Source organism: Erpetoichthys calabaricus, chromosome 1 (assembly GCF_900747795.2).
Source record: "Erpetoichthys calabaricus chromosome 1, fErpCal1.3, whole genome shotgun sequence".
NCBI classification, from domain to species: domain Eukaryota; kingdom Metazoa; phylum Chordata; class Cladistia; order Polypteriformes; family Polypteridae; genus Erpetoichthys; species Erpetoichthys calabaricus.
In genome coordinates, this window is record NC_041394.2 from 129,609,536 (window position 1) to 129,634,316 (window position 24,781).

At 36.7% G+C, this 24,781-nt stretch overlaps 1 protein-coding gene across 2 annotated transcripts in view; it reads right to left on the reverse strand.

The window, feature by feature from the left end:
- Positions 1-2,741: 2,741 nt before the first annotated feature.
- Positions 2,742-24,781, reverse strand: part of LOC114655277 (rho-related BTB domain-containing protein 2-like) — a 79,913-nt gene continuing 57,873 nt past the window's right edge. For both annotated transcript variants that reach the window (XM_028806150.2, XM_051935647.1), the window contains exons 6-11: positions 22,825-22,943; positions 20,845-20,995; positions 19,200-19,288; positions 18,393-18,498; positions 4,973-14,466; positions 2,742-3,352 (exon numbers count right to left, since the gene is read on the reverse strand). In XM_028806150.2, the coding sequence (XP_028661983.1) occupies positions 14,255-14,466; positions 18,393-18,498; positions 19,200-19,288; positions 20,845-20,995; positions 22,825-22,943 (677 nt within the window). In that variant the 3' untranslated portion in view covers positions 2,742-3,352; positions 4,973-14,254. The remainder of the gene's footprint in view (positions 3,353-4,972; positions 14,467-18,392; positions 18,499-19,199; positions 19,289-20,844; positions 20,996-22,824; positions 22,944-24,781) is intronic.

The window sequence follows — 24,781 nt, forward strand, 5'->3', positions numbered from 1 at the left end:
CTTGGCTTTATGAAGTGCCACGCTGAAACGGAAAAGGGGCTTCACCAAACTGTTGCCACAAAGTTGGAAGCGCACAATTGTCTAAAATGTCTTTGTGTGCTGAAGCTTTAACAGTAACCTGCACTGGAACCAAGGGGCCTAGCCCAGACCCTAAAAAACAGCACCAGAGCAGAGCCCCCCTCTACCAAACTAAACAGTAGGCACTATGTTGTCTAGAAGGTAGCATTGTGGGTTTGGCAGATGCCAGGACATTTTTACACCAGACAGTTAAGTGTGATTAGAGAACATGTTTCCACTGCTCTCGAGTTCAATAGTGGTGTGGTTTACATCGGTCGAGCCGACACTTGGCATAGAGACCTTAGTGTGAAGCTGCTTGGCCACTGAAACTCCCGACACACAGTTCATTTTGCTGATTTTGCTTGCAGAGGCAGTTTGGAACTCTGTTAAGAGTGATGGCAATGGATGATAGAGCTCTCTGAGTTTGCATGGTCTACAACTTTGTGGCTGAACTGTTGTTGCTCCTTGATGCTTCCACCACACAATAATATCACTCACAGTTGACCGGGACAGATCTTGCAGAGCAGAAATTTCACATACTGACTTATGACAAAGTTGGCATCCTATGGCAGTACCACATTTAAAGTCACTCAGCTCATTCTAACTGCATGGCTATGTGTTGTCGATTTTATGAGCCGTGTACTTTTGGCCATCTAGTGTACGTGCACACAGCTACTAACGTACGCCACACCTCTTTAGGGTGTAGTGCAGGAACAAAGGGGAGTACCCTGAGAAAACGTCACGGACACAGGAAGAACAGGCCAACTCCACACAAAGCATGACCTGGCATGGGATTCACATCAAGTCAGCTGGAGATGAGACGTGGACAAACCATAATGTGTCTCATTGTTATTTTTGCAAACAGATAAATGGATTACAGTAGCAATGTAATACAGTAAATCAGTGCATTCATTTCAGCACACAATCAATTACTGGGTTTTCAACCAACTTGTCTGCCTCACAGATCTGTTGCCCTGGGTTCAAATCCCGCAGTGTCAGCGTACAGTGTGCACCTTCTCTCTGAGTCTGGGAGGCTTTTCCATAATCAAGTTTAGTTCATATTATTCACTCACTCACTCTTTGGTCGGCATGGTGGCACAGTGGTAGCGCTGCTGCCTCGCAGTTAGGAGACCTGGGTTCGCTTCCCAGGTCCTCCGTGTGTGGAGTTTGCATGTTCTCTCCGCATCTGCGTGGGATTTCCAAAGACATGCAGGTTAGGTGTATTGGCGATCCTAAATTGTGCTTTGTGTGTGTGTGTGTGTGCCCTGTGGTGGGCTGGCTCCCTGCCCAGGGATTTGTTCCTGCCTTGCACCCTGTGCTGGCTGGGATTGGCTCCAGCAGACCCCCATGACCCTGTAGTTAGGATGTAGTGGGTTGGATAATGGATGGATGGACTTTTCACTCTTTGGTGTTAATTCATGTGCTGATATAATTTTTTTTATTTTTATGCACTCATGTTTTCATGTTAACTAACTTACCTTTACTGAGTCCAACTTGATATTTCTTTCACCTATTCACTTTTTTGTTAATTTTACACCTTGATTTTTTGTTGTTGTTATTTCTTGCACATTTTTGGAGCCACTGTACAAAACTGCCTGGCTTGGCTCTTAATCCTGTCATCCTATACTGGAATAAACATGAATGTAATGAATTCTTTGCTTCTTTTGGTTTATTTCAAGCCTATTACTTGCGAGATTTAGGGTTAGCAGGTCATGCACGGCACTATGCACCTAGTTTGAATTTCAAATAATATGCTTCAACAGCCCTAAGGTTACAATGGGCTTTTGAATTCCATTAATCCATTAATCCAAAATTGTTCCTGGAGGGCCGCAGTGGCTGCAGGTTTTTGTTCTAACCCAATTGCTTAATAAGACACGCTTATCGCTCAAGTAACACTTCTGCTTTGTTTTTGTTGTCTCACTTGTTAAGATTTTGAACCCTTATTGCTTATTTTAGTCTTAAACAGCTGTATTCTCAATTTTTAATGTCTCCCTATTAGCAATAAGATGCAAACGACAAAAGAAACTAGGAGTTCTCCATTTAGCTTGTTACCATTTACGCCTGTGTGTGTATTTCTCATGCACTATTTGGTTTGATTAAATACTTGGAAGGAAAGTGCAGAGAAAGAAGTGAAGGACTGAGAACTACTCCTCCATTTTAGACTTCAAAATTTTTGTTTGATATCCTTTAGAAAAGAAAAAAATCTCGATTATGAGAATGACCTGCCATGGCAGAGTTAAAGCGCCAACATGCCATGAAATTAAATTACTGGCCACAATTGTTTTCTTATTAAGCAATTGGGTTGGAACAAAAACCTGCAGCCACTGTGGCCCTCACGGACTGACTTTGTCCACCACTGCATTAATCAGTTATACATTTTTACTAACACTGCTTATAGCCTGTTTTCTGTGAAAAATCTACTATGCCACAAGAGAAAATCAAGAAACAATACATTAGTTTTGGGTGTACTGTACCTCTCAGCAGTTTCCGACATGTCACTTCTCCGGTCTTGATTCTTAAATGTTTCTGGTGGATCCTCTCCCATCTCTTCTCAGGGTCTGCTTCTCCCCCATTTGGAATAACAAGGCACCAGAGAACCAACACCCATCAGTCATAAAAGACAAACTACAATAATCGTGTATTGGGTGGACAGAGTGATCAAAAGCAGGCGATGGCAACAGGCATCTCGATAATTGAATTTATTACATAAATATTATTTACATGTCTCCACTGATGCATGCAACAGAAGTGAACTTTACATTTTGTTTACTAACAAACCAGTACAAAAATAATTTTTTCTGAGGAAGGAAAAAGGCAATTGAAAAGTATACTGAATCCACTTTAAAGAAGAAGACATTCAATTTAAATCAGTTTTTCCTCTACAATTCACAATTCTGTGTATAGAGCTGAAAGCGGGTCCTTGTGTTTGTGCTTTATTGGAGCCTTTTGACCAGCACCTGAACACAATGTCAGTCTTTTTTAACACACAATACCAATGAAAGCAAAATTCACAAGTAAATAACTTGAAGAAATGTTTTCTAGTAGTTTGCTTGTGAAAAATATCCTTCAGGAAAATATTCCAGTCTCTCTTCTGCCTAACATAAACCATGACATGCAGTATGTTAATCCCACATTATTTCCTGTTTATATTGTATAGTAGTAATAATTCGCAAAGGAGTGCAAGGATAGAAATGTGTTTTTCTTTCAGAGGCCAACTCTACAGTGAAGCTCAAAGCCAACTGCGCCTAAAGCTGGTGTCAGACGACGTGACTTTCCAGCCATCTTCAATCACAGCCTTCATTTACAGTGGTGTGAAAAACTATTTGCTCCCTTCCTGATTTCTTATTCTTTTGCATGTTTGTCACACAAAATGTTTCTGATCATCAAACACATTTAACCATTCGGCAGATATAACACAAGTAAACACAAAATGCAGTTTGTAAATGGTGGTTTTTATTATATAGGGAGAAAAAAAAATCCAAACCTACATGGCCCTGTGTGAAAAAGTAATTGCCCCCTGAACCTAATAACTGGTTGGGCCACCCTTAGCAGCAATAACTGCAATCAAGCGTTTGCGATAACTTGCAATGAGTCTTTTACAGCGCTCTGGAGGAATTTTGGCTCACTCATCTTTGCAAAATTGTTGTAATTCAGCTTTATTTGAGGGTTTTCTAGCATGAACCGCCTTTTTAAGGTCATGCCATAGCATCTCAATTGGATTCAGGTCAGGACTTTGACTAGGCCACTCCAAAGTCTTCATTTTGTTTTTCTTCAGCCATTCAGAGGTGGATTTGCTGGTGTGTTTTGGGTCATTGTCCTGTTGCAGCACCCAAGATCGCTTCAGCTTGAGTTGACGAACAGATGGCCGGACATTCTCCTTCAGGATTTTTTGGTAGACAGTAGAATTCATGGTTCCATCTATCACAGCAAGCCTTCCAGGTCCTGAAGCAGCAAAACAACCCCAGACCATCACACTACCACCACCATATTTTACTGTTGGTATGATGTTCTTTTTCTGAAATGCTGTGTTCCTTTTACGCCAGATGTAACGGGACATTTGCCTTCCAAAAAGTTCAACTTTTGTCTCATCAGTCCACAAGGTATTTTCCCAAAAGTCTTGGCAATCATTGAGATGTTTCTTAGCAAAACTGAGACGAGCCCTAATGTTCTTTTTGCTTAACAGTGGTTTGCGTCTTGGAAATCTGCCATGCAGGTCGTTTTTGCCCAGTCTCTTTCTTATGGTGGAGTCGTGAACACTGACCTTAATTGAGGCAAGTGAGGCCTGCAGTTCTTTAGACGTTGTCCTGGGGTCTTTTGTGACCTCTCGGATGAGTCGTCTCTGCGCTCTTGGGGTAATTTTGGTCGGCCGGCCACTCCTGGGAAGGTTCACCACTGTTCCATGTTTTTGCCATTTGTGGATAATGGCTCTCACTGTGGTTCGCTGGAGTCCCAAAGCTTTAGAAATGGCTTTATAACCTTTACCAGACTGATAGATCTCAATTACTTCTGTTCTCATTTGTTCCTGAATTTCTTTGGATCTTGGCATGATGTCTAGCTTTTGAGGTGCTTTTGGTCTACTTCTCTGTGTCAGGCAGCTCCTATTTAAGTGATTTCTTGATTGAAACAGGTGTGGCAGTAATCAGGCCTGGGGGTGGCTACGGAAATTGAACTCAGGTGTGATACACCACAGTTAAGTTATTTTTTAACAAGGGGGCAATTACTTTTTCACACAGGGCCATGTAGGTTTGGATTTTTTTTCTCCCTAAATAATAAAAACCATCATTTAAAAACTGCATTTTGTGTTTATTTGTGTTATATTTGACTAATGGTTAAATGTGTTTGATGATCAGAAACATTTTGTGTGACAAACATGCAAAAGAATAAGAAATCAGGAAGGGGGCAAATAGTTTTTCACACCACTGTACATGTAGTCAAATAGTAGGACAAGCCCAACGACTCGGTCATAAGGCGCTCTGCGGCTCGCTAAGAGAAGATCAAGCAGGTTACATGAAACGGCGGGGGGACCTGTGTGTGTGTGTGTGTGTGTGAGAGAGTGACAAGAAATGCATAAAATGCCCTCAGACACAAAGAGGAACAGTGGCCACTGAAAGAAAAGAAGGAAATGGGGTGTTTTGTGCATATAGAGGGGGCGCTTGTCAAAATCTGAAGAGCGCACAGGTGCTTGCCTGTTCATAGTTGCTTTTTCAGTCACTAACCATGGAAGTTCACAGAAACTGGCTCTCAAAATGAGGTGACATTACACTACTTTTGAAGTGTAAATGGAAACTTGGAACCTTTGATGTACAGTGACGGAATCACATTAATTAATGACACCCTGCAATTCCTAGTCAGCAATAAGATTCAGCAACTGCAGTTATTAAATTTGACATGCACTCCTGTGTCGAGCCGTGTAGTGATACCATCTTAACAGAATTAACCCTCTGAAAATGTTGAACAGTTAAAGAACAGAAACCCTCATTCAGCCATGGCGTGATTTTAGCTACAAAACCAGCCCCACCTATGGTGGATCATAGCAGGTGGCATGCATTGTGTGCACATTTTATCATGCACTATGTGTAATAGAACATTCTTATATCTGCTTAATCTGCAAGGGTCAGTGGCAATCCCAAAGCAAGAACCAAGCCTGGAGGATGAGGTGCTGCTCTACTCAAATCCATGATGCTAGATCTGTGAGGGAGCAGCATGAACAACTGTGTCACAAGGAAAAAATAATTCATACCATGCAAGATTACTGACACTCACCTTGCATGTTGAAGCTATATTTGAAACAAGACAATAATAAATCCAACCAAAAGTGAATGAAGATAGTGGAGGGGACTTAGGGATGGAGGTGAGAGCAAACCACTTAAACATGCAACCATGTTTTAAAGTTGAGGAGCTGCACACTAACTATAATCACTCAAAAAGATGCCAAGTGAAGTATCGTCAACTACCTTCAAGCTAACGCAATGAGGACGCTAGACTGCGATTACAATGATTGTGCCACACTGTTCAGTACAACATTTGAAAAAGCAGAAGTAGTTCTTTGTTTAAGGCTTTTTCATCTTTCTCATCTGGAATATTTTCCAGTTGATGGATTACTTCTTTTTAATAAAAGCCAACAACACAATGAATATGTCAAGCCAAACACGTCTAAATGTCTTTGTATAACTTACCCTAAAAGGCATGTGCAGTATCAACGTTTCTCAAGTAGCAGACTGACATTGAGTTGTTTTCGTTTTGGTACTAGACACTGATACTTTTTCTACCAAACAGAAAGGTATTATAAAAGAGAAAATTTAATCCTTAACCAAAACACAAAGAAGACTTGCATGAAATTTACAAGCCACAAAGATATTTTTGAAATCCACAGTCCCACACTGTTAAACAAGGCCATGCTGCACACCATCCCTTCTCTCTGCCGTTGGACCTAAAGCTGGGGGAGATTTGAGTTTGTAATGAGAGTTTACCAAGGAAAAGTTTACTATTTCAAAATTCCTGCCTCAAAAGTAGATGCACTCACAAAAAATATATATATGCATACAGTGTATTAATAATTTGTTAAGGCTTTGACATAAGACTGAGATGTTGTGCATCTGAACAGGAAGATGAAGACAGACTGTGTTCAGCAAGCAGTCATTTGTACAGCTTTGGGTTTGATTAGCCAAACAAACAAAAAACAGACAAACAAGGAGGAACTTTGCTGAAAAGAGGACACATATGTTTGCTTTCAGCTACGTAATGAACTGCGCATAAAATGATTTCCTGTAGCTCAGTGTAAGTCGGTGATCCTAGTTTCATATTGTATAGGCACTAAGGTGTTAATCCAGTTCTCATAATAAAGCTCCACACCTTTGTATCTCAGGGGAGTATGAAAAAAAGGAGTGGAGCTCAAGTTGAAGAAGACTTTCAGAAGACAAGAATAAACCTCTGGGAGCTAACATGAACTTTAAAAATGGCTGCAAAACGTGCCATAGATAGATAGATGACTTTACACATTTGTCTGGTGACTATTGTGTGCAGGTTTTCTTTTCTAAGAGGAGTTCTAGTAAGATTTATTTATTTATATCACTGCCATTGTTTTATCACATTTTTTATTTGTACAGGCAGATGTTAAATAGATTTATATATATATATATAGAATCTTTCCCATTTATTTTGGGCATTATCTTATATTTCTTTACAAAACATTGCAAGCAATTTTTTAATTTCAGGCCTTTATTTTATGACAGGATTACCATTTTGAACCTTAAGCTATTCCATGCTTTATCAGTAATCTGTACTCAGATTTTCATGTTAGCTCAGTGACATTGTATTGTGAATTCTTGCTTGCAGATCTGTATTTTGGGCTTCATGATGTTATCACTTTTTCTTAATATTTGCAAGAAGACTATTAATTTTGCCCTCAAGTTTTCTCATAGTTCTAAGTGTTAAATCTTTGCTTTTTTTTTCACCTTGGCCCTCGTGTTACAATATATTTTTGGGGTTAATTGTAGTAGATTTTTCTTTCCATGTTATTTTGCAATTTGTAGTTCTGCAATGATAATGTCTGCTCGTGATTACTCACAAACTAATGGGGTAGAATGTTGATCTTGGTTTTTAATCAAATGCTTGTGACCTGATATGTTCTGGAAATTTAGGTTGTAGCAGCCTGGTGGGCACAAAAGTGTATTGTAATTAAATCATGGCCCCCACAAGCCCATCCGCCAGGACACAGTACATCCATGTTCAGAATTCATAATCAAATGCAAGTTCTTACGTTTGCAAACAACAGGCGAAGAGTTTACTGTTGTTTATATTTAGCCTTGTGTAGCATTTTATTTTAGGATCGTTGGTCTGTGTGTTTTGCAAGTACTGGTAATTCTGCAATCATATACTTAATTTTGTGATACTTATTTTACATTTTATTGATATTTTATTCAATTCTTGAAATAAAAAAGCAGCTTATCTCTGTAAAAATAAATAATGAGGGTCAAATGGTAATGCAAACAAAACAAAAGCAAGCTGAAGGGTCATGTGAAAAGTATGAAGCTATCTAGCTTGTGAAACTAAGGCTCACAAAGTCCAAAAGGTAGGTCATAGGCAAAATGTAAAACAGAAAAGAAACAGATATTTTGCATTTCAAAGAGATGCTGCTGTGGTCATTCTGGAAAATGACAAAAAAAATTGTAAGTTTAAGATCAATTCAATATTTCAGTCAGACATTAAATACAAGGGTTCTGAAAACCAGGGTGCTTAAGACTAACTATGACTTTATAGAAGAATTAGGAAGGGAATGCTAATTAGTTGCCTTATTCTGTGTATTTTTTTCAAATTAATTTTCTGTATTATTTAATTTCTATGTGTCTATCCTTTCCCTATCATGTTCCATGTACGTTGTAGGTGGTTCCCTAAGTGATGGGGCCACCTGTCCATCATTGTCAATGGACTGTCCTCAACCCTATAAAGGCTGAGGAAACAAGAAGTCCCCGTGTGGTTCACTGAATGCACTTGTGGTGTTGGTGACTTAGTGATATTTTAATTATTAAACGTTTATTGTAGATTTACTAGACCTATTGCTCTGTGTTTTCAACCTTTTTGTGTGTTACTGGATTACCAGTTTCAGGCAGCTCCTTCTGGGGCCTTTTTGTGCTCTTTGGAGCTTTAACTGTTTTACAGTGTTTTTGGAAAATAAATATTTTTATTTATAAAGATTATTTGTTTGCACTTTCATGATTAGTTGTGGTTTGATGGTTTCTTCCCCCTCTAGTGGGTATTTTGAGTGATTCTGGAACTCTGTTTGCTTTTTTGAAGGCCTCATGCCATGTCAGTGCTACTGGAGCATAACGATAAGGTGTCAGTAAGTGAATACTCATAGAAGGAAGGAAATGTGCAGGCTATCTCCCTCTTGATTTCAAGCTAGAGTCTAAGCAGCTGTGGATCCTCTGTAAAAATGGATCGATCAATAAATACAAATCAGAGGACCAAGTCCACATAACTAACTGAAATTTGTAAACATGCAAAGACCTCTCCATGTGAACAGTCCTGAGTAAATAATAACAGGAATTTAATTAAAGATCTTTTTCATTCAAAGTAATTTGTAACATACATGTGCATTATATTAATCAGAAGTCTATAGTTAATCAATACTGTAATCAACCAGTTATTCATTTATTTATTGCAACACATTTACAAATATGCTCTGATTAAAAGCCTTTTGAAAATGGGCCTTATTTTCAAACATTTTTCTGTTTGCCATGGCTTTTGAAATAGTTTCAGAGTGATCATATAAAGCTGAAAAATGTGTGAATAGCAAACGTTGCTTAGTCCTAATAAAATGCATACAAGGATTTAGGTACAATAAAAGTAGCTGTAGTAAGGGCTTTGTAAGATCTTAAGGATTAACTCAGTCTGTTTTGTTCCAGCATGCACCGCCCAAACCAGCTTTGTACAATCAAGTTTGCCCATAGCAGGCTGGTCTATTTTATGTGCATAACTACAGTACATGATTCCAGTGCATGCTGATGCTCTAAAAAACATGGTAAAAATTACTTAATACAAAAAAGTGTTGCTACTGTATGTTGTGGGCCAAAGGAGGCCAGCTTTCTTATTCAGCTGAGTCGACTGAAAATTTTAATGTGTATTAACACAAGTTCAGGTGGATGAATGACAAGAATGACAGGGCCAACTGGACAGCCTTGGTGGTTTACTGTATGTGGTGTAGAAAAAAGTCAGTAACATGAAGGTCAAATATCAGTTTAAACAAGATCAGTAGCCAGTGTCATTCTTCTAGTCAGTTCCTTCTTTTCACTTAAAAAAAAAAAAAAAAAGACAATGAAATGTGAGTTTGAAATTTCCAGGGCAGCCCCTTCAGCTGAAAGGATAAAATTGCTGATCCTTAAACTCACAGCTGTCAGTTTCAATTTGTGGTATTTTTTAAACATTTGTATACATTAACTATTTATTGTATTGGTTCAACTGAGAGGGCAAACCATATCATGTACAGTTCTCTTGTATCATCTATTATGTTTGCACAGGTTTATAATGTTCCATGGCTCATTACTCGATTCAAGCTGTACATGTCAGACGTAACACAAAATTGACATGTTGCACACACTGTGTTTGTGTGTTTATATATAAATATATATATAAACAGATACATATTTAAACAAACTGAAGCAGAATGACCTATAGGTGTGATTTTATACTGTGTGTTACATATGGAACAACAGCGAAGTTTGCTGCTAGAATTTTGAGATTTTTTGCACTTTTGTGATATAATCATCTCTCTGCATGATCCTGTATTGAAAAAAATGAGGTCTCAAAAATGACAAACAGATAAGACTACATTAGATCCATTTTTGTTATCTTTGCATCACTTTTCTGGATCCTGTTTATCTATTAAAGGAGAGCCAAAAGCTTTCTCTACCATATCAGGCACAAGGTAGAAACCAAAACATGTTGGATATCCACCATAGTGCACACAACCAGATACCCACACTGCACAACTTAGAGACTCAATTTATTGTATCAATTAATTAATTCATAAGTTAATTCTCCATTTATATATTAATATGCCACTATTTGGAAGCTTTTTTTGTAGGAATATGTCACATTTCATATTTTTAAGGCCTACTGTCATACATTGCCTATGATTTTTATGTTTAGTGTGTGAAGTGTCTTTTAGTGTTATTAAGGTGCTAGATCACTGTATCTATTACAATGATCCCTCAATTGATCTCTATACTGTATAGTCAGACACAACTGAGCAACACTAAACGGTAAAAATGTTATATACCATGCAGTTTCTCTTTTGCCAAGTGTAATAACATTTATTTTGTATGTAGTTTCAAACAACATGATACAAAGGCTTTGTGAAGATAATGCCAATGTTCAGCTTTGACTGCAACTTTCATTTCCGTAAAAGTTTATGGAAGAAGAAATGATATATTTGTTTCCTAGCTATGCTTTCTTCATATTTGTCATGCTGTCATTGTTAAAAGAGAAGTAATGTCAAAAAGGTTCATTTTTCTTTGTAATGCAAGTATATCAGAAGTTCTTTGAAGAAGAACATTTAAAATGAAAATGAATGTGGTAAGTATTGTTTGCTGGATGTTCTGGGTGCTACAGTATTTGTGGTATGTTTTCTTTGGTTTCAGAATGTAGCATATTTTCAGTGAATTTGATGTTTTTTAATACTTTTATACAAATCACTGCTTATAACACCCAAACTTTCAATGTCTACTTTTAAATGCACACCTGAACACAAAGGGAATATGTGGCTAAGAAGAATAGACCAGCTCTTCAGATAAAAATTATAGTTTGCGTCCAAAGAATTTTCAGCATGAAAAGTGGATTGTTAATTATAGACAGAGTAAACACAATAAGTATTCTTAATAGATTTTGTAAGATCTTCAGAAGTGAAGTTTGGTGTTAGTGTATAACTGCAGCTTCCTTTAGCATTTGCTAGAAAGAAGATTTTCGCACTGACCCTCTTAAGCAGAAGGCTTTTTTTTTTGCCTTATACCTCACCACAATTTTTCCTTTTGCATTAATAGTTTGGATCCCCTTTTTTCACACAATGTTTCATTTGTTTTAAACCACAGAGTATCTTGTTGTGTTGATGCTGGTTCTCAGAGGGTTTCATTCAGTGCAGTGGCAGCTATAATGAAGAGCACATTACACTACATCAAGTCTCTGCCAGTTTCCTGAGGAAAATGTTAAAAGGTGTATCAAATATTTAAACACTGCCAAGATGTGGCATCCAAGAGTTTCTTTCGTGCTCTTCCAACTGCAAAATATTTTGTATTTGTTAAATAGCTGAAAATTTTCATTTTTAGAAATACTGTTAATTTTACTGCATGTATTACACAAAAATCACATTAACTGGCAAATCAACTTTTCATTAATGTAATAAAGCAGCAAGCAGTAAAAGAAGGCGCACTGAGATATAAAAAATAGAGATGAAGTGTAGTCATATATGCTCATCCAATATTAAGTGCGAGATGTGACAATTTCAGAAGAAAACTAGAAATACTGTATAATGCATTTGCTGTATTACAGATTCCAAAGTTGAATGTAAACAAAGATTCCTCTTTCAGTACCAAGTCATCTAAGAAGAATTCTAGGATTTCAAAGCGTAATATATCATAAAATACAGCAAAAGATATGTAGGATGTAACATATAAAACACTACTGTCACAGTGATTGTTAATGCATACTTTTAGTCACATGTAGTCATATTAATTGCCTGATTATCCAAACCAAGTGTGCAATGTTTCATACTGTCATGCAAATGGAGCTCAGAAAAAAAACCGAAAAACTTGTCCTTCATAGTAGCTTACAAATTGATATAAATAATACTAGTATATGGAATATAATGCATAATTACCTAAAACAGTTCTAGCTGGTGCAATTTATCCAACAGACAGTACCAGTCCACAAGTTTGTCATTCTATAAATACCAAGTTTCATATGAGTGGAAGCCAACAGCATGCCCTCCAACAATTTGACTTCTCCATGTTGGGGGTGCAAGAAATTCCTTGCCTATGCTGGATAAATCCTCTGATGTGTCCACATACAGTATATAACAGACTAAAAACAGATTTAGTAACAGTTATTTAAGATACACTTTTGGATGGAAACAGAGTTCATCTTAAATATCTGTTGAACTACAAATTGTGCTCAAATCGAGACCCATTAAAGTATAACTTTACACCTTGAGACATTACATATACTGTATATTTAAGAAATGATACCTGAGTTTTGGTCTGAACTAAAACAGATAATAAATTTTGAAATCCCAGATTACCCTTTTTTGATGACACTGCATTTTGTAAGTACAATTGTGATATGTAAAAACATTGAATTTTAGAATAAAAAGGAAAAAAAAAAAAACTATAATCACATCCAGTGCAAGCGAGTTTCAACAAAGTGAGAAACTTAAGCTTAAAATGTTTGTCAAATACAAGTGTAAAATGAAAATGCTAATGTGATATTGAACCAGTATAAATCTCAATTTTACACTTATTTTAGTCCAGCTTAACTGTTGTTCAAAGCTCAATTGAGGAGCTCAGTTCCAAGGAGGAAGGTTATGTTTTTAGGAGATCAAACCTTTGGTAAAAATGAGAATCCATTTTAATGACAATGAAATCCAGTTTACATAAATAATTGTAGATTGAATCCAAAAGCTATAATAATCCAATTGCAAGTGAAGTCCAGTGTAAACTGATCCTGCTCCGATGTAGTACTGAAGATACCATATGGAAAAAGCAAAAATGTCTTCTCCAAATGAGGTACTGTCATACCATATGGGAAAAAATATAAATAATCTGTTGCAATATGGATAACCTTTCCATCTAAATGTGTAAGTGTAAAAAGAAGGTCAATGCACACTTCTGAAATATTATCTAAAACAGACAAATGATTCGAGGCTCAGGAGTATTGCACAAGACAGATACTGGAAGGTGGAGGAATAGGCTCATATTCCTCAAAGGATTTTGTAATTTGCAGATCATCTATCTCAGGTGCAGAAAGACAAAACAATCTCACAAATAATTTCCGGCTACACAGAGTGTGTAACAGCGTACCCAAAAAATCATCCTAACTCAATCCTAATGGCACCCGCTGAGCTAAAGCATGACCTCAGGAAATCTTTGAATGCTCCATAGGATTTTTTTTTTTAATCAAACAGAACACAAAGCATTTTGAACACCTGTAGGCTTGATACCATTGCAGCAAAAGAGTGAAAAGGAATAAGATAAAAAATATTGGAATAGTTCTCATTTTTGCTTTTTTGTCATTGTTGTGGTTCCACTTCACGGTTGTAAACAGAACAAACTGATAGGAATTGGAGAAATCCAACCCTTTTCGGAAAGCACAGAGTGACAGAGCTCACAAAACAACTTCTTGTTAAGTGATGAAATGCCTGAGCATTAAGAAGAATTATTAAAAGAAGTACCACACATTAAGTGTGGCATATTCATATGTGTCTGCACTCATTGGTCTGTACATAACCTGGCACTGGCAGCCAATGAGAAAAGCTACAACTCATGCCACTGATAATTTTACCTGGACATCTCTGAAGAGCAAGCAGGCATCTAGTATGACTAAGTACTGCCTTGGCTCAATCAAATCTAACCCAACACTTACTCCCCATCTGAATCTGAAGATATGGGAAGAGGTATTCATTCAATCAGGCAAGATCCCAGTGAACAAATCAGACAACAGCAGAGGAGCTAGAAGAAGAAGAAGATGAAGCAGAGGAAGATGATGAGGGTGAGTTCCAAAAAAGCCACTTGCGTTTGGACTGGCGTTTCTGATAAAGATAGTCCTCCTTTTCCCGCTCTTTACGTGCCCGTTGATAATGATCATCTTCCTTCAGATACCACACAGGCGGCCAACGATGTTTCTCAAAATACTCCTGATTTTCTGCAACACAGTCACCAAGCTCATTAACACACACAATATAAGAATAAATTGGAAAAAAGTACCATACCCTATCGCTACATAGCTGCCCTGAGACACAATTAGAGTATAATAATTAACAATGACAATAAGAGGTATAAACTATTGTGATCACTAAATATTATATGCTTTTCCTTTTTGACTGTGCTGAGGATGTGCATCCTCTAAACAAAAGATTTTTTCATACTTGCAATATAAGTGAAGTAGGGGTTGTTGAAACAGAAAATTCATGGAGACCATTTAACAGATCGTACCTACTGTTTCATAAGACAGAAACTGTACATGTTTACCTACTTAGCTGGACTGAAGTGATAAGACTACTGAATTTTGACCTTTTGGAGTTGTAATAATTATATATGTATATTACATAATGGAGTAGTTGTCCTGAACTCTGGCATTACACAGAGTTAGCAAAAAGTACCACACCATACACCTGATTACACTACCCATGTTATGCTTCAGTGAAAAAAGTTTTCATTGTTTTGCCAGTGATCAGCCAGTGACTGCTTGTTTGTATTAGTAACATAATGCTGCATGTTTTCATTGGATAATTCACTTTCCTGCAAGTATGTATTGTTTTGATAGGTTGAGTGAGTTTTCAAGTGAGAAAAAGGAGTTTTGCTAAATGTTTTATTGTTTTGTGGATGGTGTCAGCTGTTTTGACAATGTGGTTACAATGTGGTTTTGACCAATACGGTTGAGTGACAGAGAAAACCTATAAAACATAAATTATTTTACATAGATTTTTGAAAATGGCCCATATAGATTACAGTATTCCCTCGCTACTTCGCAGTTCAATTTTCGCGGATTCACGACTTTGCGGGTTTTTAAATACAAGTGATTGCCCGCCTATCGCGGAAGTTATGTTCCAGACCCATCAGCAACAGGAGAAAATCCGCGATATAGAAAGACCATATAAATAAACATTTTTATAGTTTAAGCCTTAAAATACCCATCCCACATGCTTTAAACACATGTAAACTTATAAAACACACTTTGTTAACACATATGATATGTGGATGTCGGGCTAAGGATATGAGTAACATCTCACTATTATAAAACATTTTAACCACGCAAGACAAGACAGTGAGACAGGAAAATAGGTGATGTACACCTAAAAGCCTGATTGTACAGGCTTTTAAATTATTGACACGCAGAGCGACAAGCAGCACAAAGCCAGCACAAAGTCCACTTCTCCTTAGCGTTCATTCAGCTCCCCACTAGTGATGTGTCGTTCGTGAACGAGCCGGCTCTAAGAGCCGATGCTTTGAAGGGAACGAGAGGAGCCGATGCCCGTCGAGCAGAGCCGAAGCTTCAGCGGCTCCTACTCAGCTCTGCTGAAAATCCATTCGGCAGCGGCGGGACTTTATTTATATGGGCACACAGAACATTGGCTCATAATGCCGGCTCGGGAACGACACATCGGACTAGGATCGTACCATTATGTGAAAGAAGAAAGGGGGGCAGACGCTCCGAAGACAGCGAGTGTTGGTACAGGCCAGGTACGCTCTGTGTACCTGTCGCTGCGACAGACGAGGAGACAGATTTAAATGCAAGCGCATCGTGAAGAAAAAAAGAAGAGTGAAGAATTGAGTGAAAGCCGAAAAAGAAGCAGCATCTGGCTGCATTTCAGTGATATTGCAGACTGCAAAGCTAAGTGCAGAATTTGTAATATGAAAATATCCGTTAGAGCAGGGTCAACAACAAACCTGCACAGACATATAAGAACCACCCACCCATCCGTGCAACTGGAGGAGAGCGTGCCCTCTCTCCTGCCATCCACTGACCCTGGAAAAGAGCCAAGTACTTCTGCTGCAGCATCCACTGTCTTACCGAAAACTGCAGGTATAACACGGTCTTCAGTTCAAACCAAAATAAGCACATTTATTCCAAAACAAATGACGCCAAACAAATAAGTGTCGATGAGGAGCTGGCTAAAATGATAGCTAGCGACTTTTAACCATTTTCCATTGTGGAGGACAGCGGATTTACAACTTTTGTACAGGCCTTAAACCCCATGTATGTTTTCCCTAGCAGAAAAACTTTGTCCCAAACAATTATTCCATAACTATATATCTAAGGATGGAGTACAACACTGTGCTTTCAGAAACCACCGCTCTGGAAAAAAAAGGTAGCATTTAATGACAACAGAGCTGTGAATGAGGCATTTCAAAGAATAAGTGCAGCAGCAGCAAGATGCAACCCCAGCAGCCTGTCTGCTCCTCCATCAGAGGGCCAAGAGGAAGAAATTGGAGCAGGGGCGTGTTCACAGGAACCACAAGCTTCTGCTGTGTGGAGGCTCTTTGATGAAAGAGCAACAGGAGATGCTGAGGTCCTATCTTGAGGAGCACTTCATCCAAAGATCTGAAGACCCAGTGAGCTGGTGGGAGGCCAAGGCTGCAGTCTACCCACGCCTGGTTAAGGTAATGGTAGGAAGACTTTGCATTGTCGCTACATCGGTCCCCTCAGAAAGAGTCTTCTCAAAAACAGGACAAATAATCACGGAGAGGAGAAATCGCATCAGCCCATCTAAGCTGAGGCAACTGGCATTTCTGAATGCCAACCTGGCCTAAAAACTTTTATTCAAAGAGTCATAGTGTTGTGTTGTTGTTGTTGAGTTTGGCCTTTATTTAATTTGTTTGCTGTGATTTTGTGTTAAGCTGTTCATTTAAAGCTTTTATTAAAATGTTAAACAATAGTAACTGTGTATTTATTGTAATGAAAAAATGCATAAAATACGTAATGTCTGAAAACAATGAATAAGAAATTGCTTAGGCTATACACAAACCATTCATAATTGCTTAATTAGGCTAAAATATAAGCATCCAAGTGATACTAAACGAAGAGCCATTCGGGAGCCGTAAGAGCCGGCTCTTTAAAGGGAGCCGATCCAAAAGAGCCGAAGCTTTGAAAAGAGCTGGAGTTCCCATCACTACTCCCCACCCCCTTGACAATGCGAAGTGGCAGGAGCGTGCGCCTCCGGGGAGGGGTGGGGGGGGGAGGGGGGGGTTGAGCGAACGTGCGTTCAGCCCTCACACACCCCCATTACTCCTCCTCCTCCTTCCGAACGCGCAGAGCGACAAGCAGGCATTTTGGCAGAAGCTGCACAAAGTCCATTTCTGCTCTGCTGAGAGTTCAGCTGCCCCCCTTCACAAAGCGAGTGCAGACACATTGACGTCTGATCGCTGCGTGCAGTGTGCTGTGTTGGTCTGCGGTGTTTAAGAATGCAGAAAGTGTTTAAGAGCATAGGAAGTGTTTATAAGAGTGTGGGAAAGGTTTATAAGAGTGTGGGAAGGGTTTATAAAGCCTTAAAATATGTATAAATAATAAAATAAATATAGGTCGCTACTTCGCGGATTTTCACCTATCGCGGGGGGCTCTGGAACGTAACCCCCGCGATAGATGAGGGATTACTGTATGTAAAATTCATTTTATTTTCAGGCGACAGAACTCAGACATAATTATATAAACCTTGTGATCAACCTTGTTGTGATAAAGTAACAGGATTCTGATAATGAGTGCCTTTCTACAGTAATTCTGAAAGTGTATTCTGACCTTTTTTATTAAAATAAAACTATCAAAGTGTTATATGTATAGCTGTACATTAAAAATGATACTTTCATATAACACTACAAAAAGGGTAATAACAGGTTTTGCACCAACTTCCACTAACAGCAATACCTTTGATGAAACATCTAAAAAATCTTAAAATTGCATTACTTATATATTAGCATTTTTATCATTTTAATTTAAATTAGTGCCATCTCAGGAATATTATCCAATTTTTTTAATAGAGCTAAACCTATTAACAAACTGATATTTAGATATGGTCAGATGTTTTTATTAATTTACTGGCAGCACCACAGTCACACCTTTAGCTTCTGTCATACCTGCTGATTTGGCCCTCATGTCTCTTGGAAACTTACGACACACATTGTTATAGTTGGTACAGATGTGATGCAGGCACCAGCTGCCAAGCTGAATGGCACAGTGAAACTGAAGACAAGGGAAAGAAAAGAAAAATGCTTCAGGTGATGCTTTATAACTAGGACAATAAAACAATTGTTTGCCAGATGGTGTCTATCTGGGAATGATTCCAGTCAAAAATAATTGAGTTGTAAATTGTAGTGTGATGACTGTCATTCTCTGATGAAGTTTCAAACTGGCAAAGTTCTACTCACAAGATACAAGAGGTAGATGGTGTTGATTTAGGATGTAAATGGTGCTATTTATAAATAGGTATACAAGAACCATAGTAGAAAAATTAGGTACATATAATATCTAAGCTGTATCTAAGCTTGCAAATGCATGTAGCATATTCTTATACTGTGCTTGCATATTTGTATACTTGCACAGTATGGGTTTTGTTCAGAAGAATCTCTGAGCAAAGCAAATATTATAGAAGGCAAAATTTATAATTATCCTGCAGTAAAAAATCCAAATTCACAAGGATTTTAAGCCTAGAATTCATGTCCCTACCATAGCCAGAGCAGGATATTTATTGACGTGGAAAACCAAAGTATATGAACCAAAAACTGACATAACATAAAAAAGGCATAAAAGTAGAAGGAAGAGAATTCCATGAGCAAAAGATATGTGCAAAGATCAAAGGAACAAATCATGAATGATAACTTCATGAAAGTATTCTCATACACTCCAATCTCTTTTCATAAGAAGGCAGTGTGCCTTTACAGTACCTGTGCCATCTCTAAATAAACCAGCACGTCCCCATCAATGTCAGCTCCCATTAGGGTTGCTTCCATCAATAAGTTCACTGTGTACTGTTCTGTAATATAAAATGAAGAAACCTTAAGAAAACTCTATTACAATTAAAATATAACTAGAAAGAAATAGCATAGACAAAGCAAAAGATCCCATGAGAACCTAGTAGCTTTCTGTTGCCTTTAAAAGAATATTAGTTTATACTGTATTTGAAATTACATGCAGAATATACACAGATTTTTTTTTACTTTTTAAACTATTAACAAGTTAGACTATGTACGCATTTTACAACATGCAGATGTGTTTGGGAGCTTAGTTAACTGTGTTGACTGTGTTCATTTTTGTTAATTTACTAAATCAAAGACTGAGATATCACATTATTGTTTATTAAAATGCTTGGTAACAATAAGTCATATGTTAAACCATTACAGAGAGAAACAGAAACAGGAGTATCATTTTAAAAATAAGTGAGAAATAAGTGTATTAGTAGAGTACATAAAACACATTTTTAATAGCATTTCACCAGCTGAGTCCAGACAAATGGCAGTGGCTGAAATAACTTTCACAGACACTAGATGAACATTCAAGTGATGTAAAAATTGTATTGATGGTTGTTCTGCTGTTAGTTCTAGAAGGTCTATGACTACAGTAATTGTAGTTAGAATTACTTAAACAAATGTTTTTTGAAAAAGGTACCCAATGGACAGTTATAATCGATCTTGAAGTCTTCCCATACATGTGTAGGCACTTAACATGATGACGAGTTCAAGGCCACATGCCTGATCCAGTGGCCGTTTCAATAATTTGTATTTGGCACTTGTTTTGCCATCAGGATTGGCTATTGGCCATGTAAAATGGGTGAATATACTAAGGTGAAATAAAGTTTCAACTTGAAATAGTAAATAAATTGTAACTGAGGTTGTATGGAATGTCTCTCTGTTAAGATAAACAGTTTTAAAAATTCACTAATCTTTTCAAAATACCAGTTTCTGATATTTAATTTTAAAAACGCGGAACCAGCTTTATAGCCCTGAAAATGCTATCATATATTTTTTTAGCAGTACTATTTTTTACATCCAAAAGAGAAACAAGAAATGCAACGCTTAAAGATACAAGTTAAGCACAATTGCCAACATCACATTGCTCATTTGTTTGTTTGTGCTAGTGCACAAAAAGACTCAAATGAAAAGAATTATTTTAGAACTTGTGCTTCTCAGAGATCAAACAGTAGTAATTAGAAATAAATCCAATGTAGTTGAGTGTTGTGAAACAAAAAATATGAACATATATATATATATATATATATATATATATATATATATATACTGTATATATATATATATATATATATATATATATATATATATATATATATATATACTGTATATATATATATATATATATATATATATATATATATACTGTATATATATATATATATATATATGGATGGATGGATGGATATGGTGGTTAATACTTTCTTTTTATAGGTACTATAACTAACTGGGTCTATTATGAAATTCTATCATTAAAACAACTTGTAAAAAAATAATTTTCCCCGATGACTAAATAAAATGACTTATAGTACAGTAAACTGCAAATTAAGAATGATCTTCTCACCAGTTAATGCCACCAAATGTGGTAGGCACAGTCGATTTGCCAGCACAATAAGCTCCATGGCATCAAGGTCTGGACGTGAGCAGAACTGTCCCGTATAAAGGTACTCAAGTACTGCACGCATGCAGCTACGGGTAGTATTAGGCAGCAATACCTGGGGAAGAAAAAAAGAGTAACACCAAATAAGAAATATGTTTTGTAATGATTCTAATTTGTGATGCTTTTAATTCTGTTTTCACCTAGCGAGCAGCTAGTTTTTAAATTCACACTAGATTTCTAAAACTAGAACAATATATTTAACTACAGTTTACTTTTCACACAATGATTTCTTTTTTAATAAACTGGCTATCAGTATCAAAAAGACTCTTTAGCTTTAATCTCTATATTTCTCATCTTATTGGAAATCAGCATGGAAAACAGTCATGTGAAATAGTAAGTGCACCTCTTTCATTTATTTTAATTATAAAGGTACATTTACTTTTTGACTGCACATTTGGGTCTTGCTACAAACAGTGCTATGAAGAGCCTGTAACCGGTCTGATACCTTTGTTTAGGGTCAGAGTTCTGTCCATAAGACATAGCAGCAATGGCAAAATATATAAAGATCAACTGTATTATATACTGTATTAATAGAAACTTTATAATTTATAAATTGCTTAATAAATATAGCATTTGATATTTGAATGTTGTAAACACAGCGAGTTCCATCAGCTCTTTTTAGATTTTAATGGCTTATAAATAAGATGCATCTCCTATTTGGGTGCACAGTATTGGAGCAATACTAAAATTTTGTCTTTGGTATCAATACCCCCTTTCACACTTCAGTACCGGTACTAACATGATACAGAAGCAAATAACGGATAACTCCCCCTCCCCTGGGTCCCAGCTGCTTCGTCCCCCCAGTCGACACACATGAATGCTGCCCTGCTCCTCTGCACTCTAGTTACCTGGGGTGAGAGGCAACCCAACTGCCTCATTATCCACTGCACTGATATATGCATAAATATATATGCTGTATATTTACCATGAACTTGATGTGCTCTTTCTCAGTCCATGTTAATTTTTTGTCAATACTTTTTTGGTAGTGATATAGTTAATTATTTGCCTAATTAATTCATTCAATCACATAACTTGCAATGCAGTATACCAAATACCAAAATATTAAAGAAACGTTATCCTGTACATGTACAGTATATAGTTATAGGACTTCTCAACATGACTCTATTAAAAAATTAATTTTTCTTTAATTCTGTGCATGCCAATGGACTGGCAGCCTGACTAGAGCTTTTCCTGAATTGCACCCACTGCTGCTGGGATAGGCTCTGGTCTTCCATGACTCCAAGTTAGATTAAGCAGAACTGAAAATATTGTTTATTTCTGTGTTACAATACTTATGCATATTAAAATAAGTATACTATAAAAACAAAAAAAAACCTGGATATGTGATGGTGTGATTGAATAAGTCATCTCAATCTTCCATCTTTGGAAAATTCAGCCTAGTGGCTATGCTGTTTAAATGGCATTCATAAAGCTAAGATTTCAAAGCACTGCAAGTGTAACTCATAAAGGGTTAATATTAGTTATTTAAAAGATAGCAGCACTGAAGCAACATCCTATTCATTACTAATTAACATATTTATAAGAAACATATTCTCTTTCTTATTTTGCTTGATATTGAAACTAATTAGCCATGAATAATTATTTCATTATAAGACACATATTAAAGAGACTCAAAAATGGTCCTTTAGTGCTATTGAATATTCCAAATGCATTGCAATGGCAAGAAACTGAAAAAAAAAACAGATAATACTGTTTTCTGAGAGGGGGAAAAATGAAATATGAGACATTTTTCAACATGCTTCTAAATTATGTATTCATTTCTTTGCCTTGAGTAAATTTCAGTGTAATTGTCTTAAAGAATTCTTGGTTCTACGTGTTGACACAAACAACTGTACTAGGATTCCTCTACCCTGCCCAACTTACCTCTTTGGTAGAGCTCTCAACAAAAGGCCCTCCAAACATGGCTGCCATCCAGTCACAGCTAGAGATTAATAAAGGTTTATGGGCCATAACTGTCCCATCATCCAGCTTAAATACAACATCTAGGAAAATTGTAAAAAAGTTATGAATAAAGCTATAAATTCAAACAACCATTTATGCAGTGAACCAAAAAATAAATAAATAAAATTACCTATCTACATGTAAAATAAAAGTTAGATATTGCAGACTTCATAAACTTCATCTATTTTCAAATTTTGCTTTGTCCAACTGGAGCTGGAGCCTATCTAGTCAGCAGGAAACAGGAGTCAGCCATGTGATGCTAGTCTATCACTGGGCACACACATGCAGAAATTCTCTGAACTCCAGTTGGTGGACTATACTGGGTCAATTGGCTTGTTCTTATCTAAAATTCTCTAATGACTTATAGATATGAGGGCAGATAAAAGCAATGCTCAACCTATGAAGGTCTTTTGAAATAAATCCAAACTAATAGTAAAATCCATGCTAAAGGCATTCAAGCTAATGTTTCAAACATTTTTTCAACCCTAACAAATCTAACCCTCATGTAATGCACCTCCAAATATCAGTTCTTTTTATGTATTTTGTAGAGTAATTATACACCATGTGATTTTATGTTCAGCAAGCATGCCCAGGGAAGAGGGAACCAAGAATATGTCAAAGTGCACTGCACATTTAAATGTCTAGACGTCAAATGAAGTGTTAAGTAAAGCCTTTAGAAAGGTCAACACAAATAAGCAGAATCTCTCAATATATGATTGTATGATTAACTTGGGGGCATAAATAACAAAAACTAAATTCAGTTTTATTAGAGGCTATGGGGTACTTATTCACCATGCAGATGAAAGGGACAACCAGAAAACAATTAGTGTAAGTTGTGTACTTTATACATTTGGCTTTCCTTATTGAGTTGTACACATTGGAATACTGTATGCTGTAACTTCCCAGCATGTGCTCACCAAAAAAAAGTATGCTATTATCCAGATTAGTCTATAAACAATTTGTTTTATAATGCATATGACAGCCTGAAAAAATACAAATGACCTCTAACATTTGATTATTATTGATCACTTTTTTATTGATTTACTTATTTTGATTACTATTATTGATAATTATGTGACCTATAATAATTCAACTAATTTAGTTTAAGACTTACATGATGCTATGGTTTCAAGGAATTAAAAAAAAAATTTATAAAAGTCTGCCTTTAACTGTGTAAATACGTTTTAGCTAGGAATCATTAACAATACATTATGTTCACATTTGTAACTCTCGATTTGATGTCATTTTGGAAAAACAATGTGAATAGGATCAAAGAACTTGTTCAGCTGAATAATCTGTTCTTGTCAAAACTGTTATAATGCTCCAATATGCTGGTAAAATAAAAACTAAGAAGTGAAGGAGTTAGGTTAAGCACATACTCACATCTGTGGCTATGCTGGCCAGTGTGATTATAAAAGAAAAAGTACCTTCCAGCTAAACCTTTTATGTCTTACATTTAACTCAGCTAAAATGCACACACTACTTTGTAATATGCTAAGCCAGGAAGTTGCCATGACAATTTTGCTGTGTCTATTGTTCTTCTAAGATACCATATGTGTTACTAAAAGTTAATTACTGTAAGAGATAGGCACACCTATGACACACCACCCTTCAAGTAAGCCACCTTGCATTTTATCTGAAACATAAAAGACCATAAATATCTAATACAGTATGTAAAATGTGACTGCATGAAGCAAGAATTTTACAAATAAATATTGGTATAATAATGGTTGAAATTATAGACATGTGTTTACAATGAAAACAACCAATTCTTATAGATTGAAGAAGGAGAGGAAGTGGTGCAAATACTAGCTCAGTAAGAAATCTAGATGATTTAGAAACAAAATACTTGCTGTAGTACCCTGATAGCATGGTTGAC